Source organism: Hypanus sabinus, chromosome 9 (genome assembly GCF_030144855.1).
Source record: "Hypanus sabinus isolate sHypSab1 chromosome 9, sHypSab1.hap1, whole genome shotgun sequence".
Taxonomy (NCBI): Eukaryota; Metazoa; Chordata; class Chondrichthyes; order Myliobatiformes; family Dasyatidae; genus Hypanus; species Hypanus sabinus.
The window spans coordinates 140,019,280-140,039,106 of NC_082714.1; the positions used below are offsets into that span (position 1 = coordinate 140,019,280).

At 40.1% G+C, this 19,827-nt stretch overlaps 1 protein-coding gene and 1 long non-coding RNA gene across 3 annotated transcripts in view; one reads left to right on the plus strand and one right to left on the minus strand.

Annotated features, from left to right (window-relative positions):
- Positions 1–243: 243 nt before the first annotated feature.
- LOC132398935 (uncharacterized) lies at positions 244–14,189 on the minus strand. Its single transcript, XR_009513848.1, has 4 exons — positions 14,073–14,189; positions 10,473–10,519; positions 8,881–9,089; positions 244–5,247 (listed from the first exon to the last, which is right to left on the minus strand). It is a non-coding gene; the product is annotated as an uncharacterized LOC132398935 (long non-coding RNA).
- Positions 14,190–14,386: 197 nt separating this feature from the next.
- Positions 14,387–19,827, plus strand: part of LOC132399860 (acetyl-coenzyme A synthetase, cytoplasmic-like) — a 69,435-nt gene continuing 63,994 nt past the window's right edge. Inside the window, exons 1-2 of one of the 2 annotated variants that reach the window (XM_059980701.1) lie at positions 14,387–14,672; positions 15,110–15,305. In XM_059980701.1, coding sequence (XP_059836684.1) covers positions 14,543–14,672; positions 15,110–15,305 — 326 coding nt within the window. In that variant the 5' untranslated portion in view covers positions 14,387–14,542. The remainder of the gene's footprint in view (positions 14,673–15,109; positions 15,306–19,827) is intronic. The other variant, XM_059980702.1, reaches the window with a different exon arrangement.

Here is a 19,827-nt window from a genome sequence, read left to right on the forward strand (position 1 = left end):
TGGAAGAAAAAGAAAGAATAGCATATCAAGTATACTTTGCCCATCTGAGTGAGTTGCACAAAGACTTGACACAAACATTCAGGATCTTCTCTTGATCCAAATTACAGATTGGGTAATGAATCCATTCCTAACCACATGTAATGAGGAGTTAACAGGAAGGATGGAGGAAGCATTGATATCTCTACAAAATAACAGCTTTAATCTGAGTTTTTTTTGTACACTATCCTGCACTGTGGAAAAATGTTTATTTCTTTTCCAACATCATACTTAGTTCAGTACTGTTTCAGTGCAGTCATCCAACTTGTTTCAAAGCATTGAAACAGCTGCAAATCACAGGTCGTGGGGATCCATGATTCCTTCTGAGTAACATTCAGCCTGATGTTTAAAAGCTGAAATCACAGTACCAAGTCCATCCATCTTATCGAAAGGTGAAAAAACAATGTCGTAGTGAATAGTTCGACTAGTAAGGTATGCTGTAAAATTATTGATGAAAGTTGCTTTTATTGAAGTTAAACAGAAATAATTTTATTTGTAGCTTTAAATAGATTTCACTATTTATGCAATTATTTTTCACTGCTTTAAATTTACAGTTTCTATTTTCTTTCACTGTGCATCATAAATCAAATTTCTTTCCAGTTTTTATGTAAAGGCCAGAAAGCAAGAGGGATCTCTGGAGATGTGGTCTGGGAGCAAAGGGGCAGTAACCCCAAAAAATTTAGCAACCACTGCTATAAAACCTAAGGAATAAAAGCAGGAGCAGGTTATTTGGCCTTCTGCCTGCTAAGGGTGCCATGGTGGCATAGCAGCACAATATTATTTGTTTGGGGTGTTTCATATCATTTCTGGCACCATCTGTAAGGTTTGTACTTTCTCCTCGCGAAACGTGTTGATTTCATCCGGATGCTTCGGTTTCCTCCCACAGTCCAAAGACTGTGTTCGTGGGTTAACCGGTCATTGTAAATTGCCCTGAGATTAGGCTCAGGTTAAAAATGTGAGTTGCTCGGCAGTGCAGATCTTTGGGTCAGATGGGGTTGTTCTGCACTGTTATTTCTAAATAAATAAAATAAAGTTATGCTGATCTGTTTCCTCACAGTTATGGCTGATCATTTTCTCAGTCACTTTCCTACACTAACATCCTAGGAAGGGACAAGTGAGATACTTGAGAAGTATAAGAAATGCTAGAGAACACTTCAGGAAATCAGGAGGACTAAATGAAGGCATAAGGTAGTTCTAGCACAGGCATGGGCAAAATACGGCCTGGGGGCCACTTGCGGCCCATTAAGCTTTTTAATCCGGCCCGCAGAACTTGATGAAATTATATTAATAAACCTTGTTAACGTTTTTTTCCCGCAATTCTGGCGTTTTCCAAATAGATGACGCACTCTATATACATTGACCTTTGTTGAGGTGCAGCGTATTACTCCATATTTGCGCTTTACTCTTTGTTCGGCTCGACCTATTTGTGTGAACAGGCGTTCAGCGTCATGAACATCAACAAAGCCAGCCACAGATCCAAGTTAACTGACCAACACCTCAGATCCATCCTGAGAATCGCCACAACAAAACTAAATCCAGACTTTGATGCGCTGGCTAAAAAGGGAGACCAACAACACTGTTCCCACTGAAATTAAAAATAAGTTTCTTCGTTGTGTTATGTAAAAAATGCATTTGAAAATATTTTTTTCAATAAGCCTTACATGTTACATGTCATTTCTGTTAAGTGATGGACATGAGCAGTGCGCAGGTGCACGTACGTTCTCAAAATAAAAAATGCGCTCCAGATCAAATAACGCGCTCTGCATACTGGCGCGCTGTCACTTCTGTCCTTGTGCTGGTCGTTGTTGAGTTTTGGCACAGGGGACAATTGAATAAGAAGGAGCAGGACAAGTAGACCTGCATCTCCTACCGTTTTTGAAATAAAGACAGTCAGGAGGAGAGTGATGATGATAATATCTTGAAGGATAACAGAATTTTCGGTGCTTTAAAATAATAACTGTTACTATTAAAAAAAGCTGTATTTTATTCATTTAATTTTCAGTGTTTTAAAAGTCATTTCAATAAATAGCTAAATACCATGGGACTTCAAAGACAGATATTTTGTTGTCATGCATTTGTTCATTTTCAATTGAAATTAAAGCACATGTTTTCTACATATCCCATGATATTTTATTTTCTCTTATGAGGTGTATTACCAAAACACTCCGTCCATTTGCTCCTGGTCCGGCCCCCCTGTCAAATTTTAGAACCCTTTGTGGCCCACAAGTCAAAAAGTTTGCCCACCCCTGCTCTAGCAGATAAGGTGAAGGAGAATCCCAATAGCTTTTACAGATGTACTAAGAGCAAAAGGACAGCTAGGGACAAAATTACTCCTCTGGAAGATCAGAGAAGACATCAATGTATGGAGCTGAAAGAGATGGGAAAAATTTTAAATGGATTTTTCCTCCTGTATTTACTTGGGGGATGGACACAGAGTCTATGGAAATTGGTCAAAGCAGCAATGGAGTCATGCAATGTGTACAGATTATAGAGTAGGTGTTGTTTGCTGCCTTAAGGCAAATTAAAGTATGTAAGTTCCTCACACACTGTGGGACGCTAGTGCAGTAGTTGCAGAGTCCGTAGAGATAATCCTTAGCAATGGGTGAGGTGCCGGAAGATTTGAAGTTAGCTAATGTGGTTCCGTGTTTAAGAACTGCTCTAAGAATAAGCCAGGGAATTATAGGCCAATGAGCCAGACATTAGTAGTGGGAACATTATCGTAAGGTAAGCTAAAAGACCAGATATATGTATTTGGATATGCAGTAGGCCGAATCTGATCTTATGAAGTTTATCAAGAAAGTTAATTGGGAAGTTGATGAAGGCAAGGTCAGTGGGTATTGTCAGTGGATGTTAGCAAGGCCTTTGACAAGGTCCTACTTGGGAGGTTGGTCAAGAGGGTTCAGTCGCTTCACATGAAAGACGGAGTAGTAAACTGGATTAGACTTTGGCTTTGTAGAGAAGCCAGAGTGGTAGTAGATGGCTACCTCTCTGACTGGAGGCCTAGTGCCGCAGGGATCCGTGCTGGGTCTGATGTTTGCCATCTACGTTGATAGTCCTGATGATAATGTGGTGAACTTGATCAGCAAATTTGCAGATGACATCGAGTTAGGGGGTACAGTGGATGGTGAGGAAGACTTATCAAACCTTGCAGTGGGAACTGGACCAGCTGGATAAATGGGCTGAATACTGGCAGATGGAATTTAATGCAGGCAAGAGTGAGGTGTTGCACTCTGGAAGGAGAAACCAGGTAAGGACCTGGTTTTAAATGGTGAGCAGTATGGCACTGAGGAGTGCAGCAGAACTGAGGAATCTGGGAATACAGATCCACAAATTCTTGAAAGCAAAGTCACATAGATAGGGTGGTAAAGAAAGTTTTTGGCACATTGGGCCTTCAATATCGAAGTATTGAGTACAGAAGTTGTGATATTACATTGAAGATGTATAAGATGTTGGTGAAGCCTAATTTGGAGTATAGTGTGCAGTTTTGGTAATCTATATACAGGAAAGATGTCAATAAGATTCAAAGAGTGCTGAGAAAATTTACAAGAATGTAGCTGGGACTTGAGGATCTGAGTTATAGGGAAGGTTGTATAGGTTACAACTTTATTCCCTGGAGTGTAGGAGAACAAAGGGAGAGTTGATAGAGGTAGACAAAATTAAGAAGGTATAGATAGGGTAAATACAAGCAGTCTTTTTCCACTGAGGTTGTGTGAGACTACAACTAGAGGTCTTGGATTAAGGGAGAAAGTTAGATAGGTACTTGGATGAGACAGGTATGGAGAGCTATGGTCCAGGTGCATTTTGAAGATACTAGGTAAAAGGGGCCTGCTTCTGTGCTGTAGTGTTCTGTTACTCTATATTTACTCAGGTTCATTACCAGAGGAACTTGCTAATCCAATCCCTGTCCTTCCTCTTTTGTCTTCATTCATTCTAGTCTTCGCTTATTTCAAGAGAACTAGAATATAAAAGCAAGAATGTAATGTTGAGACTTTATAAAGCTTTGGTGAGGCTTCACGGTTATTGGGAGCAGTTTTGGGCCCTCATCTTAGAAAGGATGTACTGAAACCGGAGAGGGTTCAGCGGAGAGTCATAAAAATGATTCCAGGGTTGAATCACTTGTCAGAAGAAGAGCGTTGGATGGTTCTGGGCCTGTATCCACTAGAACTCAGAATGAGGGTTGACCTGATTGAAACCTATCGAATGATGAAAGGCCTCGATAGTGTGGATGAGTGGAGATGATGGGTGGGAGAGTCTGAGCCCAGAGGACATAGCCTCAGAATAGAATGCAGATGAGAAGGAACTTCTTTTGCCAAAGTGTGGTGAATCTGTGGAATTCTTTGTCACAGGCAGCTGTGGAAGCCAGGTCTTTATGTACTGGGGGTGATTGATATGTTCATGGCCTAAGGTAGAAGGAGTCAATTTTAGAAAACCTAGCACATTTATTTTTCAACATAGTCCCCTCCTACATTTATACACATACAGTAGGAGATGAGTTATTAACTTCAAACTTTCTGCATAATCACTCAAAGAGTTGACCTGCATGTGCATCTAATGAGAGATGTATAACTCATCGATTTCTACCTTAGGCTACAAACTTATCAATCACCCATCTTTGGACACATTCTGGAGGTCCAAGATCTGTATGCTTCCCGACCGCTGGACTAAGTGTGTAAATGTAGGAGGGGACTATGTTGAAAAATAACTGTGCTAGGTTTTCTAAAATTCACACCTTCTACCTTAGGCCACAAACGTATCAATCAGCCCTCGTATATTTAAGGCAGCGGTTGATAAGATTGTTGATTGGTCAGGGCATGAAGGGATATGGGGAGAAGGCAGCAGATTTGGGCTGAGAGCCATGATGTGGAGCAGATTCAATGGGCCTAATGGCCAATTAGGCCAAATGGCCTAATTCTGCTCCTATATGTTACGGTCTTGAAATTTTTACTCACCATATATTTATCCTTGAAGACCACAATGGAACCTTCCATCACCATATCTTTGAGAATGGCAAACTATATTAGAGAGATTTTCCTTGAATCATTCTGAAGGCATTTCATGGTGTATGGTAAATACTTTTTTTGTTATGAATAATGCTTATTTTAATATACTGTATATTAAAAATTCTCTTCTTTAAAAGTAGTGGATATACTGCTGCTTCTTTCTTGCTTGAAAGTAGTTCATCTGCTATAACTTCCAGAAAAAAATGGTAATCTGGAAATAGTAATAAAAGAAGAAATGTAAACAAAAGCAAAGGGAAAAGCCACTCATTGCAGGATGGAGCCAGGGTTAGGTTAGGACCATTTAGTTAGTAATAACATTCTGAACATCATTTGTTGAGGACATAACATATGAAAAGTTAAATTTGTAAAACAAAAATTATAACAATGCTACAATCGTCAGATTACATCTAAATTCTAAAATTTTCAATTAAAACTACTCAGGAATGACTTTTCAAAAAGGCTAAGCCATCCAAATAAGACTTTACCAGGGTCATCTCCTTCATTCCTATCCATAGCCTGAATATCCACCCATAGATGGATGCTCATGAATAAGACCATAAGACATAGGATGAGAATTAGGCCATTTGGCTGATCAAATCTGCTGCAGCATTCAGCCATGGCTGATACATTTTTTCTCTTCATAGGCCTAATTCCCTGCTGTTCTCCCCATAACCTTTGATGCCGTGGCCAATCACGAACCTATCAATCTCCATCTTAAATACACCCAATGACCCAGCCTCCACAACTGCCAGTGTTAACAAATTCCACAAATCAACAACCCTCTGCCAAAAAAAAAATCTCTGTTTTAAATGGATGCCCCTCTATCCTAAGGCTGTACCCTCGTCCTACACTCCTTAGCACATCTACTTTGCCTCGGCCTTTTCAATATTTGAAAGGTTTCAATGAGATTCCGCCCCCCACCCATCCTTCTAAATTCCAGTGAGTAGAACCCCAGAGCCATCAAACATTCCTCTTATGATAACCCTTTCATTCCTGGAATCATCCTTCTGAACCACCTCAACCCTCTCCAATGCCAGCACATCTTTTCTTAGATAAGGAGCCAAAAACTGTTCACATTACTCAAGGTGAGGCCTCCCGGTGCTTTATAAAGCTTCAGCATCACATCCTTACTCTTACATTCTAGACCTCTTGAAACAAATGCTAACATTAGTTAACCTTTAGCGTGTTCTGCACAATGATTCCCAAATCCCTTTGCATCTCAGATTTTTGGATTTTGTCCCCATTTAGAAAACAGTCCACACATTTATTTCTTCTACCAAAGGGCATGACCATGCATTTTCCAACATTGTATTTCATTTGCCACTTTCTTGCCCATTCTTCTAATCTGTGTAGGTCCTTCTGCAGCCTTCCTGTTTCCTCAACACTACCTGCCCCTCCACCAAATTTTGAATCATCTGCAAACTTGGAAATAATGCCATCTATTCCATCATCTAAATCACTGGATATAAAGCATAATAAGAAGTGGTCCCAACACTGACTCCTGCAGAACACCACTAGTCATTGGCAGCTAACCAGAAAAGGATCCTTTTATTCCCCACTCGCTGTCTCCTACCAATCAGTCAATGCCACAGAAACTTTCCTGTGATACCACGGGCTCTTAACTTGGTAAGCAGTCTCACGTGTGGCACCTTGTCAACGGCCTTCTGAAAGTGCAAATATACAACATCCGCTACATCCCCTTTATCTATCCTACTTGTAATGTCCTCAAAGAATTACAACAGGTTCCACAGGCAAGATTTCCCCTTGAGGAAACCATGATGACTTTGTCCTATCTTGTCCTGTGTTACCAAATACTCCATCAGCTCATCCTTAACAATTGACTCCCAACATCTTCCCAACCACTGAGGCCAATCTAACTGGCCTATAATTTCCTTTAGGCTGCCCTCCTCCTTTCTTAAAGAGTGGGGTGACATTTGCAATCTTCGGAACAATGCTAGAGTCCAATGATTCTTGAAAGATCATTACTAATGCCTCCACAAACTTTCAGAACCCTAGGGTGCAGTTCATCTGGTCTGGGTGACTTACATACCTTTAGGTCTTTCTGCTTTTTGAGCACCTTCTCCCTTGTAATAGTAACTACACTCACTTCTCTTCCCTCACACCCTTTAACACCTGGCACACTGCTAGTCTCTTCCATATTGAAGGCTGATGCAAAATACTCATTCATTTCATCTGCCATCTCCTTGTCATTATTATTATTTCTCTGGACTCATTTTCTAGCTGTCCCTATATCCACTTTCATCTCTTTATTTTTTATATACTTGAAAATGCCTTTTCTATCCGCCTTGATGTTGTTTGCTAGCTTGCATTCATATTTCATCTTTTCCCTCCTAAATGATTCTTTTAGTAGCTTTCTGTTTCCCAATCCTCTATCTTCCCGCTGATTTTTGCTTTGTTGTATGCTTTCTTTTACATTAACTTTGACGTTCCTTGCCGGCCACGGTTGTACTATTTTGCAATTTGAGTATTTCTTCATTTTTGGAAGTGCATCTATCCTGCATCTTCCTCATTTTTCCCAGAATCTCAAGTCATTGCTACTCTGCTGGCATTCCTGCCAGCATCTCCTTCCAATTTACTTTGGCCAACTCCGCCCTCATACCACTATAATTTCCTTTACTCCACTGAAATACTGCAATGTCACACTTTACTTTCTCCCTATCATATCAAATTTCAAGTTGAACTCAATTATACTGTGATCACTGCCTCCTAAGGGACCCTTTACCTTATGCTCCCTAATCACCTCTGGTTCATTACATAACACCCAGTCTAGTATAGCTGATCCCGTAGTTGGCTCATTGATAAACTGCTCTAAAAACCCAACTTGTAGGTATTCAACAAATTCACTGTCTTGGGATCCATTACCAATCTGATTTTTCCAATATATCTGCATGTTAAAATTTCCCATGATTATGGTAACATTGCCCTTTGACATACCTTTTCTATGTTCTGTTGTAATCTGTAGACCACATCCCAGCTACTGTTTGGAGGCCTATATATAACTGCCATCAGGGTCCTTTTACTCTTGCAGTTTCTTAACTCAATCCACAAGGATTCAATCACAAACAAAAGAAAATCTGCAGATGCTGGAAATCCGAGCAACACACGCAAAATGCTAGAGGATCTCAGCAGGTTAGGCAGCATCTATGGAAAAAAAAAGTACAGTTGACGTGGTCAAAACCCTTCAGATGTTTCCGGCCCACAACGTTGACTGTACTTTTTCCATAGATGCTGCCTATACTGTTGAGTTCTTCCTGCATTGTGTGTATGTGGCCCACAGGGATTCTGGGAGTCCCGTTCACATCCACAGAATCTCCTCTTTGTTCCTCTATTGAGTCCCTTATCACTACCACTCCCCTCTTCTCCTTCTTTCCCTTCTGCACCATAGATCCATGCTCAGTGTCATTCGCCTGGTCTCTATGGCACTCCACTGTGAGGTCATTCCCCCACACCAGTATCCAAACAGTATACTGTACTCATTATTGGGGGAAGTGTCCACAGGTGCGCTCTGCACTAACTGCCTATTTACCTTTCCATTCCTTCAGACAGTCTCCCAGCTACCTGCCTCCTGCAACTTAGAGGTGACTACTTCTCTGGAATTCTGAGCGAAGATCTCACTCTCCTGTACAAGCAAAGGTCATCCAGTTGCTGCTCCAGATCCCCAACACAGTCTTCAAGTAGCTGCTGCTGGATGCACTTGACACAAATATAGTTCCTTGGAGACCCTGGGTCTCCAAGGTCTCCAGCATCTGGCATGAAGGACACACAACTGCCATTCAAACTACACTAGTACCCTGACACAGTAAAAGGAGAAAGGGAAGCTTACCTGGACAACTTGCCCAGAGCTAATGCCTGGTCAGAGCTGAATCCTCCTTTGAGCCAAAACCTGACACTCCCACTCTCACTACTGGCCCACTCCCATCAATGCCTGCTCCACTTGTCTCTTCTGTACTTTTATTTACACCTCTCGTTGCTGCTCCCGCCGACCTGCAAGAAACCTCCACATTGCGCACCGCTCCACCACTGATTGGGCCGCTGGAATGACACAGAATTAAAGTTTTTCCAGTTAGGATAAAGTCATACTCAGCCAATGGTGTTTTTGAGGCTGTAGCCAGCCTAGCTGAGCTTTAAGTTAGCCCACTGTAACTATCTGATGGCAAGTCATTAGCACCTCTGTTCAGTAGCATCCCCGAGTACTTTTGCCAAATCTCTAGTCATCTTTCTGTTCCTATTTTTTTGCAGTTCTTGTTCAAATACAAGTTCTAGCAAATTTCTACAGATGTACCATGGAGAGCACTCCTACTAATTGTCTCACCACCTGGTATGGAAGCTCCGAAGCACAGGATCACAAGGGACTTCAGAGGTTTGTAGACTCAACTAGCTTCACCACAGACACAAACCTCCCCACCATCAAAGTCATCTTCCAAAAGTGGTAACGCAAGAAAGTGGTATCAATCATCAAAGTCCTGACGAAGGGTCTCTGCCCAAAACGTCGTCTATACTTCTTCCTATAGATGCTGCCTAACCTGCTGCGTTCCACCAGCATTTTGTGTATGTTGCTTGAATTTCCAACAGCTGCAGATATCCTCGTGTTTGCGTTTTTAAAATCAATCATTACGGGTTCTTACCACCCAGCACGTGCCCTCTTCTCATTACGGCCGTCAGGAAGGAGGTACCTGAAAACTCATACTCAATATTTTAAGAAGTTTCTTCCCCTCTGTCATGAACACTACCTCGCTATTCCTCCTTTGCACTATATTTATTTGCGTTTGCTAGTTATAGTAATTTGTTTTGCTTGCACTATACTGCTGTCACAAAATCACAAATTTCATGACAACAGCTGTGACAATGAACCTGATTCTGATTCTTGCTGCCATCTTGTGATTGGGAGTAAAGTTCTAGTTGATCTACAAACACATCTGTTAGTGCTGCTCATCATCACTTGAGGAAATTTTATATGGTCTAGTTCTATAAGAGAAAATAGAAATGTTGATTTTCTCAAAAAGCGTAATTTAATATTGAGGGTTGCAACATCCTTTCTTTTGTCTGCCACATCCAACTGAATATACAATGTAAACTCTGCCTTCTGTTATCTCCTTTCTTTAGAGTAATTATTTGTCTGCAATTCTAATGGTTTCAACTGCGTAATTTTTTTCTTTGTATACTCAATAGAATTACTCAGTTTACCATATCTCATAGCGGATATGAGACATAATGAACTATGTGATATCACTGAGAAAAATAATTCATCTGGAGAGATCACATCTGGTGTTTGTATTCTGACTCGAGCATGGCATCTACCCTTCACAGTCTCAACAACCAACACTCCTAGTACCGGGTTCCATCATCTCTAAGATAACGGATAATATCTGGTAACTCAAACTAATAGTGAGGGTAGTTTATTAAATAAAAACTTACAGTCAGGTTATTCTTCCAGATACAGACAGCAAGTAAAATGATCCATCCTAAACATGCAAAACAAATGGAAGAACTGAATATGATATAATTGTTAAACTGATAACAACCAATATTGCCTGTCTCATGCACTGCACAATATAAATAACAACCCGAAACACATCAGAAGTATCAGGCCTTACTATCATTGCTGATTGCAGAGCTGTGCTCCAGAAATATCTGCATTTATAGACAAAGATGTTCCAGTGACAACACTAACATTGAGCCAGCAAGGTGGAAAATTGCCAATGACAGCTCTGTCAACCAACTTTCAAGAAGAACTTAAGAAGAAATGAAGGCAGGAGACTATACAGCCAGCCCATACTGATATTCAGCAAGACAGTGGCTGAACCACTCCCATTCTCCACCTCTCTCATCTGCCTATCACCCCTTCATCTAGATCCACCTATCACCTGCTAGTTCTTATTCCACCCCTTCTGTAAACCTTTTTATACTGGCTATCTCCCTTCTATCCTTTATTATAGTTGAAGGGTCTCAACCTGAAACCTTGACTGTCCATTTCCTTCCGTAGATCCTGCCTAACCTGCTGGGTACTTCCAGTATTTTGTGTGTTGATCCAGATTCCAGTATCTGCAGGCTCTATGACTGTGCCTATTCACTGCCTAATCACCAATCCACCCGGCACCAGTCCTAACGTAATAAATGGAAATTCAGTCCCCCGAGACAGAATTCCACAGATTTAAAGCCATTGTGTTAAGAAATTACCTCTCATCACCACCTTAAATGACCAAGCTGGCAGAGCTATTACCCCATAACACCAGAGACCTGGTTTTAATCCTGAACTTGAGTGCCGTCCCTTGTGGAGTTTGCACCTTCTCTCTGTCACTTCCTGGGTTTCCTCTGGATGCTCCAGTTTCCTCCCACATCCCAAAGACATATAGTTTGGTAGATTAATTGCCCCAACTGGTGTAGATGGATAGTAGAGAATGGGGAGTATTGATGGGAATCGTGGAAGAATTAGATACAGTGAAAACTGAATGGTGGAATGGGATTGCTCTGCTAACTAGTATAGGTTCAATGGACTGAAGTGGCTTCCTCTAGAAAGAAATATGGAAATTATTGGAAGAGTGAACTTGTGCTCTCAATAATGATGTGCTCTACAATAATGATAATTAACATAATTATGATAGTTAATAATTAATATTAATTAGGATGAATGGGATTAATATAGGATAAGTGTAGATAGATTATTGGTTAATATGGATTTAGTGGGTTGAAGATCTATCTCTAATAATACCTTATTCTGAGATTATCCAGTTTGGTGATAGTCTTTTGTCTAAAAAGAGAAAGCCTCTGAACATATATTCTGCCAATTTCTTCCCAAATTTTGTATGTGTTAAATGATCAGTTTTCTATACTCCACAGGTTACAGAACAAGTTTTCTTAGTCATATTCTTCCCACTAACCACAATCCCCACCCTCAACAAATGTGGAGACCCAGACCACACACTGCTCTCCCATTGTGGTCTCACCAAAGATTTCCACCCATTTGTTTCTAACTACCTTGCAATAAAGGCCAGCATACTATTTGCTTTTCTAATTGCCTGCTGCACTTGCATGATTACTTATTAGGTCAGCCAGATCTTTCTGAGTACAAACATGTACCAGTTTTTCATCAGTGATTGTATTATTTATTTTTCATTTTTTCTAGCAGACAGCACAATCTCACATATCCAGCAATCTCCGATTTTCCTTAAGAGGCCCTTTCAACCCCAAGTTCCTGTTTAGTTCATGAAGCAATCTCACTCCCCCAATAAGTTTCCCTGTAACTGATTACACCACATTCCCATCAACTCACCCAGATTTTACCATTTACCTACATACTTGAGGCAACTTAACAGTGGCCAATTAAACTACCAACCAGCATCTCTTGCAGATGTGTGAGGAAACCAGAGCACATGATTAAACAAGGAATCCTCAGCCTGTCATCAAATACTCTAGCAAACTTCTACAGATAGGCCGTTGGACGTGTTCTCACTGGTTGCATCATGGTCTAGTATGGCACTTTAAATGCACAGGAATGCATGAAGCTGCAGAGAGTAGTTGACTCAGCACAATACATTAGCGGCACGCTCTCTCCTCCTCACCCCCACTATTGATAGTACCTATAGGAAGCACTGCCATCATCAAAGATTCCCCCCCATCCAGACTGCGCCATTTTTTGCAGCTACCACCGGAAAGAGGTACATAAGCGAGAAGACCCACATCACTAGTTCAAGAATAGCTACTCTCTTCGATCATTTGATTCTTGAACCAACCACAAGCTGAACAATTACAGCTTAGCAGCATTATGACTAATTACTTTCAACTAAAATATAGTTTTTTTTTGTTATTGTGTTCTTGTAATTAGGTTCTTTCTTATAAGAATTGTGAATAATTTGTGTGTTTTTCTTGTGAACGCTGGTGCTAGGTGCCTGTGATGCTGCTGCAAGTAAGTTCTTCATTACACCTGTGCTTACATCTTGTGCACATGACAGTAAATTTGACTTTGATGTGCAAACAACACAGACAGTACTGGATGCCAGGGTCGAACTTGGGTCTTAGGAGCTGTGAGGCAGCAACTCCGGTTGATGCACGAATATGTCACCACAATTGTACTCCACCTGCCATTTCCTTAACCTATGTCCTTTCGCAATCTCTTCATAGATGGCCTTCCTGCCTTGCTTAATCTCATCAAATGTATGTCCTTTTCGATGCTATCAGCCACTACCTCTTCATTAATTTAAGAGAAGAAGAGGGTATTCAGGTATCAAAATTTGACACCAAGCTTTAAGAGATAACAGTTATCAGATTTTAAAGATTAGCTTTGTTTGTTACATGCACTTGGAACTATACAGTGAAATGCAAACTAAAACACAAAATGCTGGCAGAACTCAGCAGGCCAGACAGCATTTTGTGTTTTTATTTATTTTCAGCATCTGCAGATTCACTCGTGTTGACAGTGAAATGCATTGTTTTTGCACCAACAAGCAACACAGCCTTAAGGTGTCCTGGGGCAGTCCAGCAAATATCAACAACATGTGCCCACAACTTATATGGGAGGAAACTGGAGCACCCAAAGGAAGCCAACAGGGTCATGGGGAGAACTTACAAACTCTAGTCAGTAATGGAAATTGCAAGCAAATCCTAACATCAGTGCTGCAAAGTGTTATGATGATCACTACGTTATCATGGTGCCCCTATCTGAAAAACACAACCGAATTTGTTTTCAAAATCCATTGGCAGGATAAGTAAACCAGTATCAAAGACCTCTCCTGGACGAAATCCCCAGCACCAAGTCTCTAATTGTACTTATTCAACTCCAAAACAACACACACACACACACACAATGCTAGAGGAGGCCGCATCTGCGGAGCAGTGGAGACGCTTCATTGACTCCAATATGTGCGCCGTAGTGGTTGCATTCTGGGCACCAAATTCATGAAATAGGCCCAACTGACCTTTGGGAACCTTCCCCCCCAAATAAAAACTAATCAGAACTAACGTGAAAACACGCAAGCTGTAGTAGATTTTCCACTACCCCGGACATACCCGCCTCGCTACCTTTCAATTGCCGTACACCTATTTAAGACTGTTAATTCCGATGAGTCTAGTCCCTTTTTCATCTACTGTGTGTTTCGAGCAGTTAGCTTTTTTTTTCCCTTGGACATACGAAGATCCGCTGCACCTGCGCTTTAAATCCCTCACTGCCGGGAGTCCCGGCTTTGCCCCCCACACCGCGACCTCACTTTCCGGCAGAAGACCGAGGGCGCGGCGCTGACTCAAGCAGCGTGCGAGGCACGTCGAGCTCTGATTGGCTGGGCGCTGGAACTCCTGCGGTCCCATTGGCGGGGGGCGGAAGAAAGGGCTCGGCCTGCGATTGGCGGCGGCGCTGCGACCGTCGGGGGGAGGGGGGGGTAACTGTCCGCGCGGCCCCGCTCTCCTCTGGGCTCGGCGCGCTCGGGTTCCGCTGCTCTCCCCGAGGCTCGGCTGGCCTCTGATCTCCAGAGCTGACCGTCACCTCGACAGCCATCATGATCCCTGACACGATACCCGTTGGAGGAGACATCTACTATGGTGCTGCTGAAATTGCCAAAGAGGCTCATGTGCCCAATTTCCAAAAATACAAGGAACTATACTTGCATTCAATACAGAACCCGGAAGGTATAGTTCACATGTACTTTTTGTACCTAATAATATGTAATGTTTGCACATCCTTTTATTGTGCTTTGGGAGTAATGAATTCCTTTTCCTAGGAGGCCTGTTTTCACTTCTCGGGCCTGAGATGTTTTTATCTGTAGAGCATTTATTTAATTTCTATACCGTGAGTCTCTTAATAATTGTTTTTTTCCGGGTCTTTTTCGACTTGTGTGTTAAAGATGTGAACATCTGTCACAGAAGTGAAGTCACATTTCTAAGAAATCCATGTTCTGAAATAACACACTTTCTACATCTGTTGAGAAGCCTGTCATGCCAACTGAAAATGCAAGTTAGAAAAAAATCCGTTTGCAACATGAACACATGTGTTCACTTTAGCAAGAAAGCTTATTAAAATCCATACTGCTTGTATGTAATAAACACTGCTTTAATTTTATATGCAGAGTTCTGGGGGAAAATTGCAAAAGAATTCTACTGGAAAACGCCCCAAACTGGCAGTTTCCTGGACTATAACTTTGATCATACAAAAGGAAAAGTTTACATCAAATTGATGGAAGGTGCTACTACAAATATATGCTACAATCTCTTGGACAGAAACGTTTATGACAAAAAACTGGGGGATAAAATTGCATTTTACTGGTAAGTAATGAGTTAGCGTAAAGTTAGGAAACAATTTGTAATCCTGTTAATGGTGGAATAGCTTACTTCTATTTTTTCTGTTTCTATTTTAATTATTATCTGGAACCAAAGAAGCCTGTTGTACAGGAAGATCAACTGGCCCATCCTGCATGTGGTGGCAGCTAAATGACTCATATCTAATCACACTGCCACTCTTAATTTCTAAACTGTATTTCCTCTGTATCAAAGATTACCCTAATTTTGATTTGAGATACATTGTTATCTGCAGTACCATGAATTTAGTTGTCATGCATATCTCCATTTTTAGTCAATTTTAAAGTAAGTTAGAGATCAACTGCAGTCAGCGTTTTTCCTCTACTCAATCAATCTGTTTAGAAAAGCTGGCAGAGCTCTTAGTTAAGAGTCATTGCTATATTGTCTCTTTCCTGCTGTGTTTTTGCTGTAGTTACTAAAGCTCTGCAATATTTTTATTTTCAGCATAGTGAAATTGTGCATTAGCAAAAAGACTAAAATGTGCAGTAATCTAATATTTAGAGTGCAAATGTTAAAGTTTGTATCATAATGAATTAACTTGCTGGATATGTGCAAAGATATGGAGAACATTCATTATGTTTGAACTAGGCACTGGTCTTGCTGCATTTCGTTTATATTGTTTACTAAAATATTGTTGAATTGTTACTTTTGTGTTAGCAGTTAACGGAAATTTTTCAGGTGGATTTGTGTATGTGCAGAATGTAGATTTCGTGATGTAAATTCAAAATCAGTAAGTGGTTCATGATAATTTTGCCTGATTCTTAAAAGAAAATCAAGATTTAAAGATTTTTTAAAAAATGTTTTTGAATGTGTAACACACCAAATTGATTTCCTCGTTCCATCTCGTTACAGTTTTTAAAATCATTTTCATTCTCTGAAAATGGCAGTAATTTGCTGAAATGAATTATGGCTAACTGATATTATGCTTAAAGTTCTGATTTTTAAACCTTGCAAAGTTTTCCTCAGAAGTATATGTTTGACACTTTTTTAAAATCCCTGTTCTGCGTGCTCAGCAGTTTCTTGCACCCTCTTATTGAAGTACAGCTGTCACTCTTGCAGAAGTGTCACAGATCTGAACAGATAACAGATGTTTTCTGATCAGCTGCCTTTAGGTTCTCCTTCTATTTAATAAATCACATACCCTTCTAAGTTCTACCCTTGCACACTTTAAATGCTCTCATCTTCCCTAAGTTCATGTTATCCTATGAATCCATGTACTAGTCCTGAATTATTTTTATACTGATATTCCACCTTGAGGAGTGATGCCTCAAAAAGACGGCATCCATCATTAAGGACCCCCATCACCCAGGACATGCCCTCTTCTTATTGCTACCATTAGTGAGGAGGTACAGGAGCCTGAAGGCACACCTCAACAATACAGGAACAGCTTCTTTCCCTCTTATCATCAGATTTCTGAATGAACATTGAACCCATGAGCACTAACTTTCCTCACTTTGTACTGTACTTCTTAACTAATTTATCTTTATATTTATATATGCTTGCTGTCATTTACAATTTTATACTTGTATATTGCAATGACTGTTGCTGCATAACCACTAATTTTGTGAAGTATGCCAGTGATATTAAACCTGATTCTAATTCCGCTCCTAGTCATGATGTGTGTTATGAGTATACAAAGGGAGAACTGTTGACATTTTCTTCCGCTCCTTCATTTCTGCCTTCCATATACATTAAAGGTGTCAATTGCTTGACCCCTCTGTCTTTGCAAACCATTGCCTCATCTACAGCCTCCCTTCCCTCTAGAGTCCTTCATGGTGTGTCTGTTTCTTAAATTCATGGCTAATTATCACATTAACTTATTAATGCATTAACTTAAGCAATTAACATATTGCTTTCGGTCTGCTGACTTTTCTCAAAGTCACTGATGACATAGTGGGTTGATTACATCTGTTGTTGGCCTTGATTTGAAATAAAAGATTATTTGCCTCTAACAGACCTGTCAGAGGGAGTTTGCAGTAGAGAAAGGTGTAACAATCCTCAGTGTCTGCGTTTCCATTCCATCAGGAACAACACTTGGGGTGACCAACACTGCCTTGTCCAGAAAAAGAGTAATTAAACAGAAATATCACTGTACTCAAGTGCTAGTTGGAACTGCTAAAGGATTAAAATTCTTTTTTTCTCTCTCTCTAAATAACTATTTGAATATTTCACATCATTTCAAAAAAATTCCAAAGTATTAATTTACATTTATATTTGATACAGATTTACAATTGTTTAAAAATAACTGGATGAAAATGAACATTTATACACATTTTCCATACTATTTCAATATTTGAACTTGGAGTCTTTAGAATATTGAATTAAAAACATGCTTAAGGTTTGCAGTTTTAATCTATTAGTGTCTGAAAGTCTTTAAATTACAAACTTAGCCAGTCCTCTGGCCTGCTGCTTCTTTCCTTCAATGTGTGAATAACCCTCGTGCATATTTGGGATTGATGGAAGTTCTCTGCTGCGTCAGTCCTGTGAATTTCAAATGAACACTCACAGGACTAATGATGAAAAATGAGTGGCCTGCTGCCTACCAGTGCATTACTCATTGCATTTTCCAATAACTTGAAAAATCCCATCACTCCATGGGATAAAGATGGCAAATGCCAGTGGTTTTATTGATCATCATCCCATAAGCTCATGGCCACTCAATGACTGTAACATTGATGGTCTTTACGTTCTTGTACTTCAGATTTGTTTGTGATCTTGGATTTTTTTACTCCCTGCTGTTATCTTTCATTGTGTCTGTACTATTCAGCTGGGTTGGAGTGGCAACCAGGAGCTATTGTCATTCCTTCCATTCTTCTCTGTCCAGTCATATTTATGGAATTAGCTGCTTCAATTAAATTCCTAAAATTATATATAGTTTATGTATACTAAAGGCCCTGCAAAATTTATACAGATGAAAGCTTCTCCTGTGATCCTCAATGAACAGCAAAATTTTTGCATTTGCTGTTGAGCCAGGTAGAATTTTTATCCTAGTGTCCACCAGTTTATGGAGTTGACATTGTGTGTGTGTGTGTTTCTTTCTCAGTTTGAATCGACTCTTTTGTCTTTATTCATGCAGTTTGGAAATCAAATGCAAAGACAGTTATGACAGAGTTCTAATTGGTGTATTTTTTGCTACGTGTATAGTGGTAAACTTGCTTTGTATACCATTCATTCAGATCATTTCAGCATATCAGTACGTTGAGGCAGTGCAAGAGAAAAGCGAAACAGAATAGTGTTACAGTTGTAGAGAGACTGCAGGGCAGGCAGACTATGAGGTTACAGCCATGACGAGGTAGATTGTGAGCTTCTATCATACAAAGGGTGTGTTTTAGAATCGTATAAGAGCAGCATGGAAGCTGTCTTTGAACCTGGTGGTACGTACTGCTGCTCACTAGTAATCTCTGGGGTGTGGATTTCACTTTTGATGCTAGATGTCTGCCCTAGAGGATCTCCTGACATCTGCAAATGGTGATATCGTGAAACTAGTCAAATGGTCAATCGCGTTAAAAAATTCTCTCAGGCAGCAAGCTAGGTTGTGAGCACAACTCTGAGTCTGCATCTTGATGTGACATTTTGAAAAGACATTCGAGGTTAAGTAAGTGGAAGCTTTGTGAATTTTTCAGTATTAGTAAGGATATTACATTACATAAGAATTAGTTGTTTAGAGCCAGAAATCATATTAAATTGTAATTTTGGCTTGGCAACTGTGTGCAGAAAATTGTAACTCTTTTAAAGAATTGCTTTTCAGAGAACGAAGGTAGCTTAAATACTTGAAGCTCCTGTCATTTAATTGATCACACTGATTATATCAGAAAAATGTGCAAAATGGTATATGTGGTGGTTTTTGGCAATAACCTGGATTTCCAAGCTGCAAGCACATTCTTTAAAGAAAAGTTGCAGTCAAGTTCATATAATGATGAAAAATGATGCGCGTTTGGTTGTTCTAATAACTGCATTATCTGGGCAATTAATATTCTTCACAGATTTGAAAATCTGAAGTATTTTGTGTATTGGTGATGTATTAAGCATGCACATCTTCAGAACAAATTGTGATGTATCCAATCTTCAGGGATGCTCTTAAGTAAGTGGCTCTTGCTAATGAATTTTGGAGTGGTTTAGTAGACAGAATTGAAGGAAGATGTTACTGATTAATGTTGGGGTGAAATGATTAAGTGTGCAGGATTTTCCCATAATATTGTCAAGTAAAATGTCAGAGAGAAACCACAGAAGCAATGAAACAGTAAAAATGTGCTTTTCTGTCTCGCTCCTATTGCTCAGACATTGGTGTAACCGGATATTCTGTGGGTAATAATGGTTTGCTGTGTGCTCTGGCAAAATTTGGAATAAAAAATACATGATGGTTTGCAGTTCTGCTATTCTATCTATACCATGGGCAAGATTATAATGGCCAATTCAAAGTGCAGAGTAAATTTATTATCAAAGTACGTTTATGTTACCATGTACTAGCAAAATGTTTCTCAAGCATGAC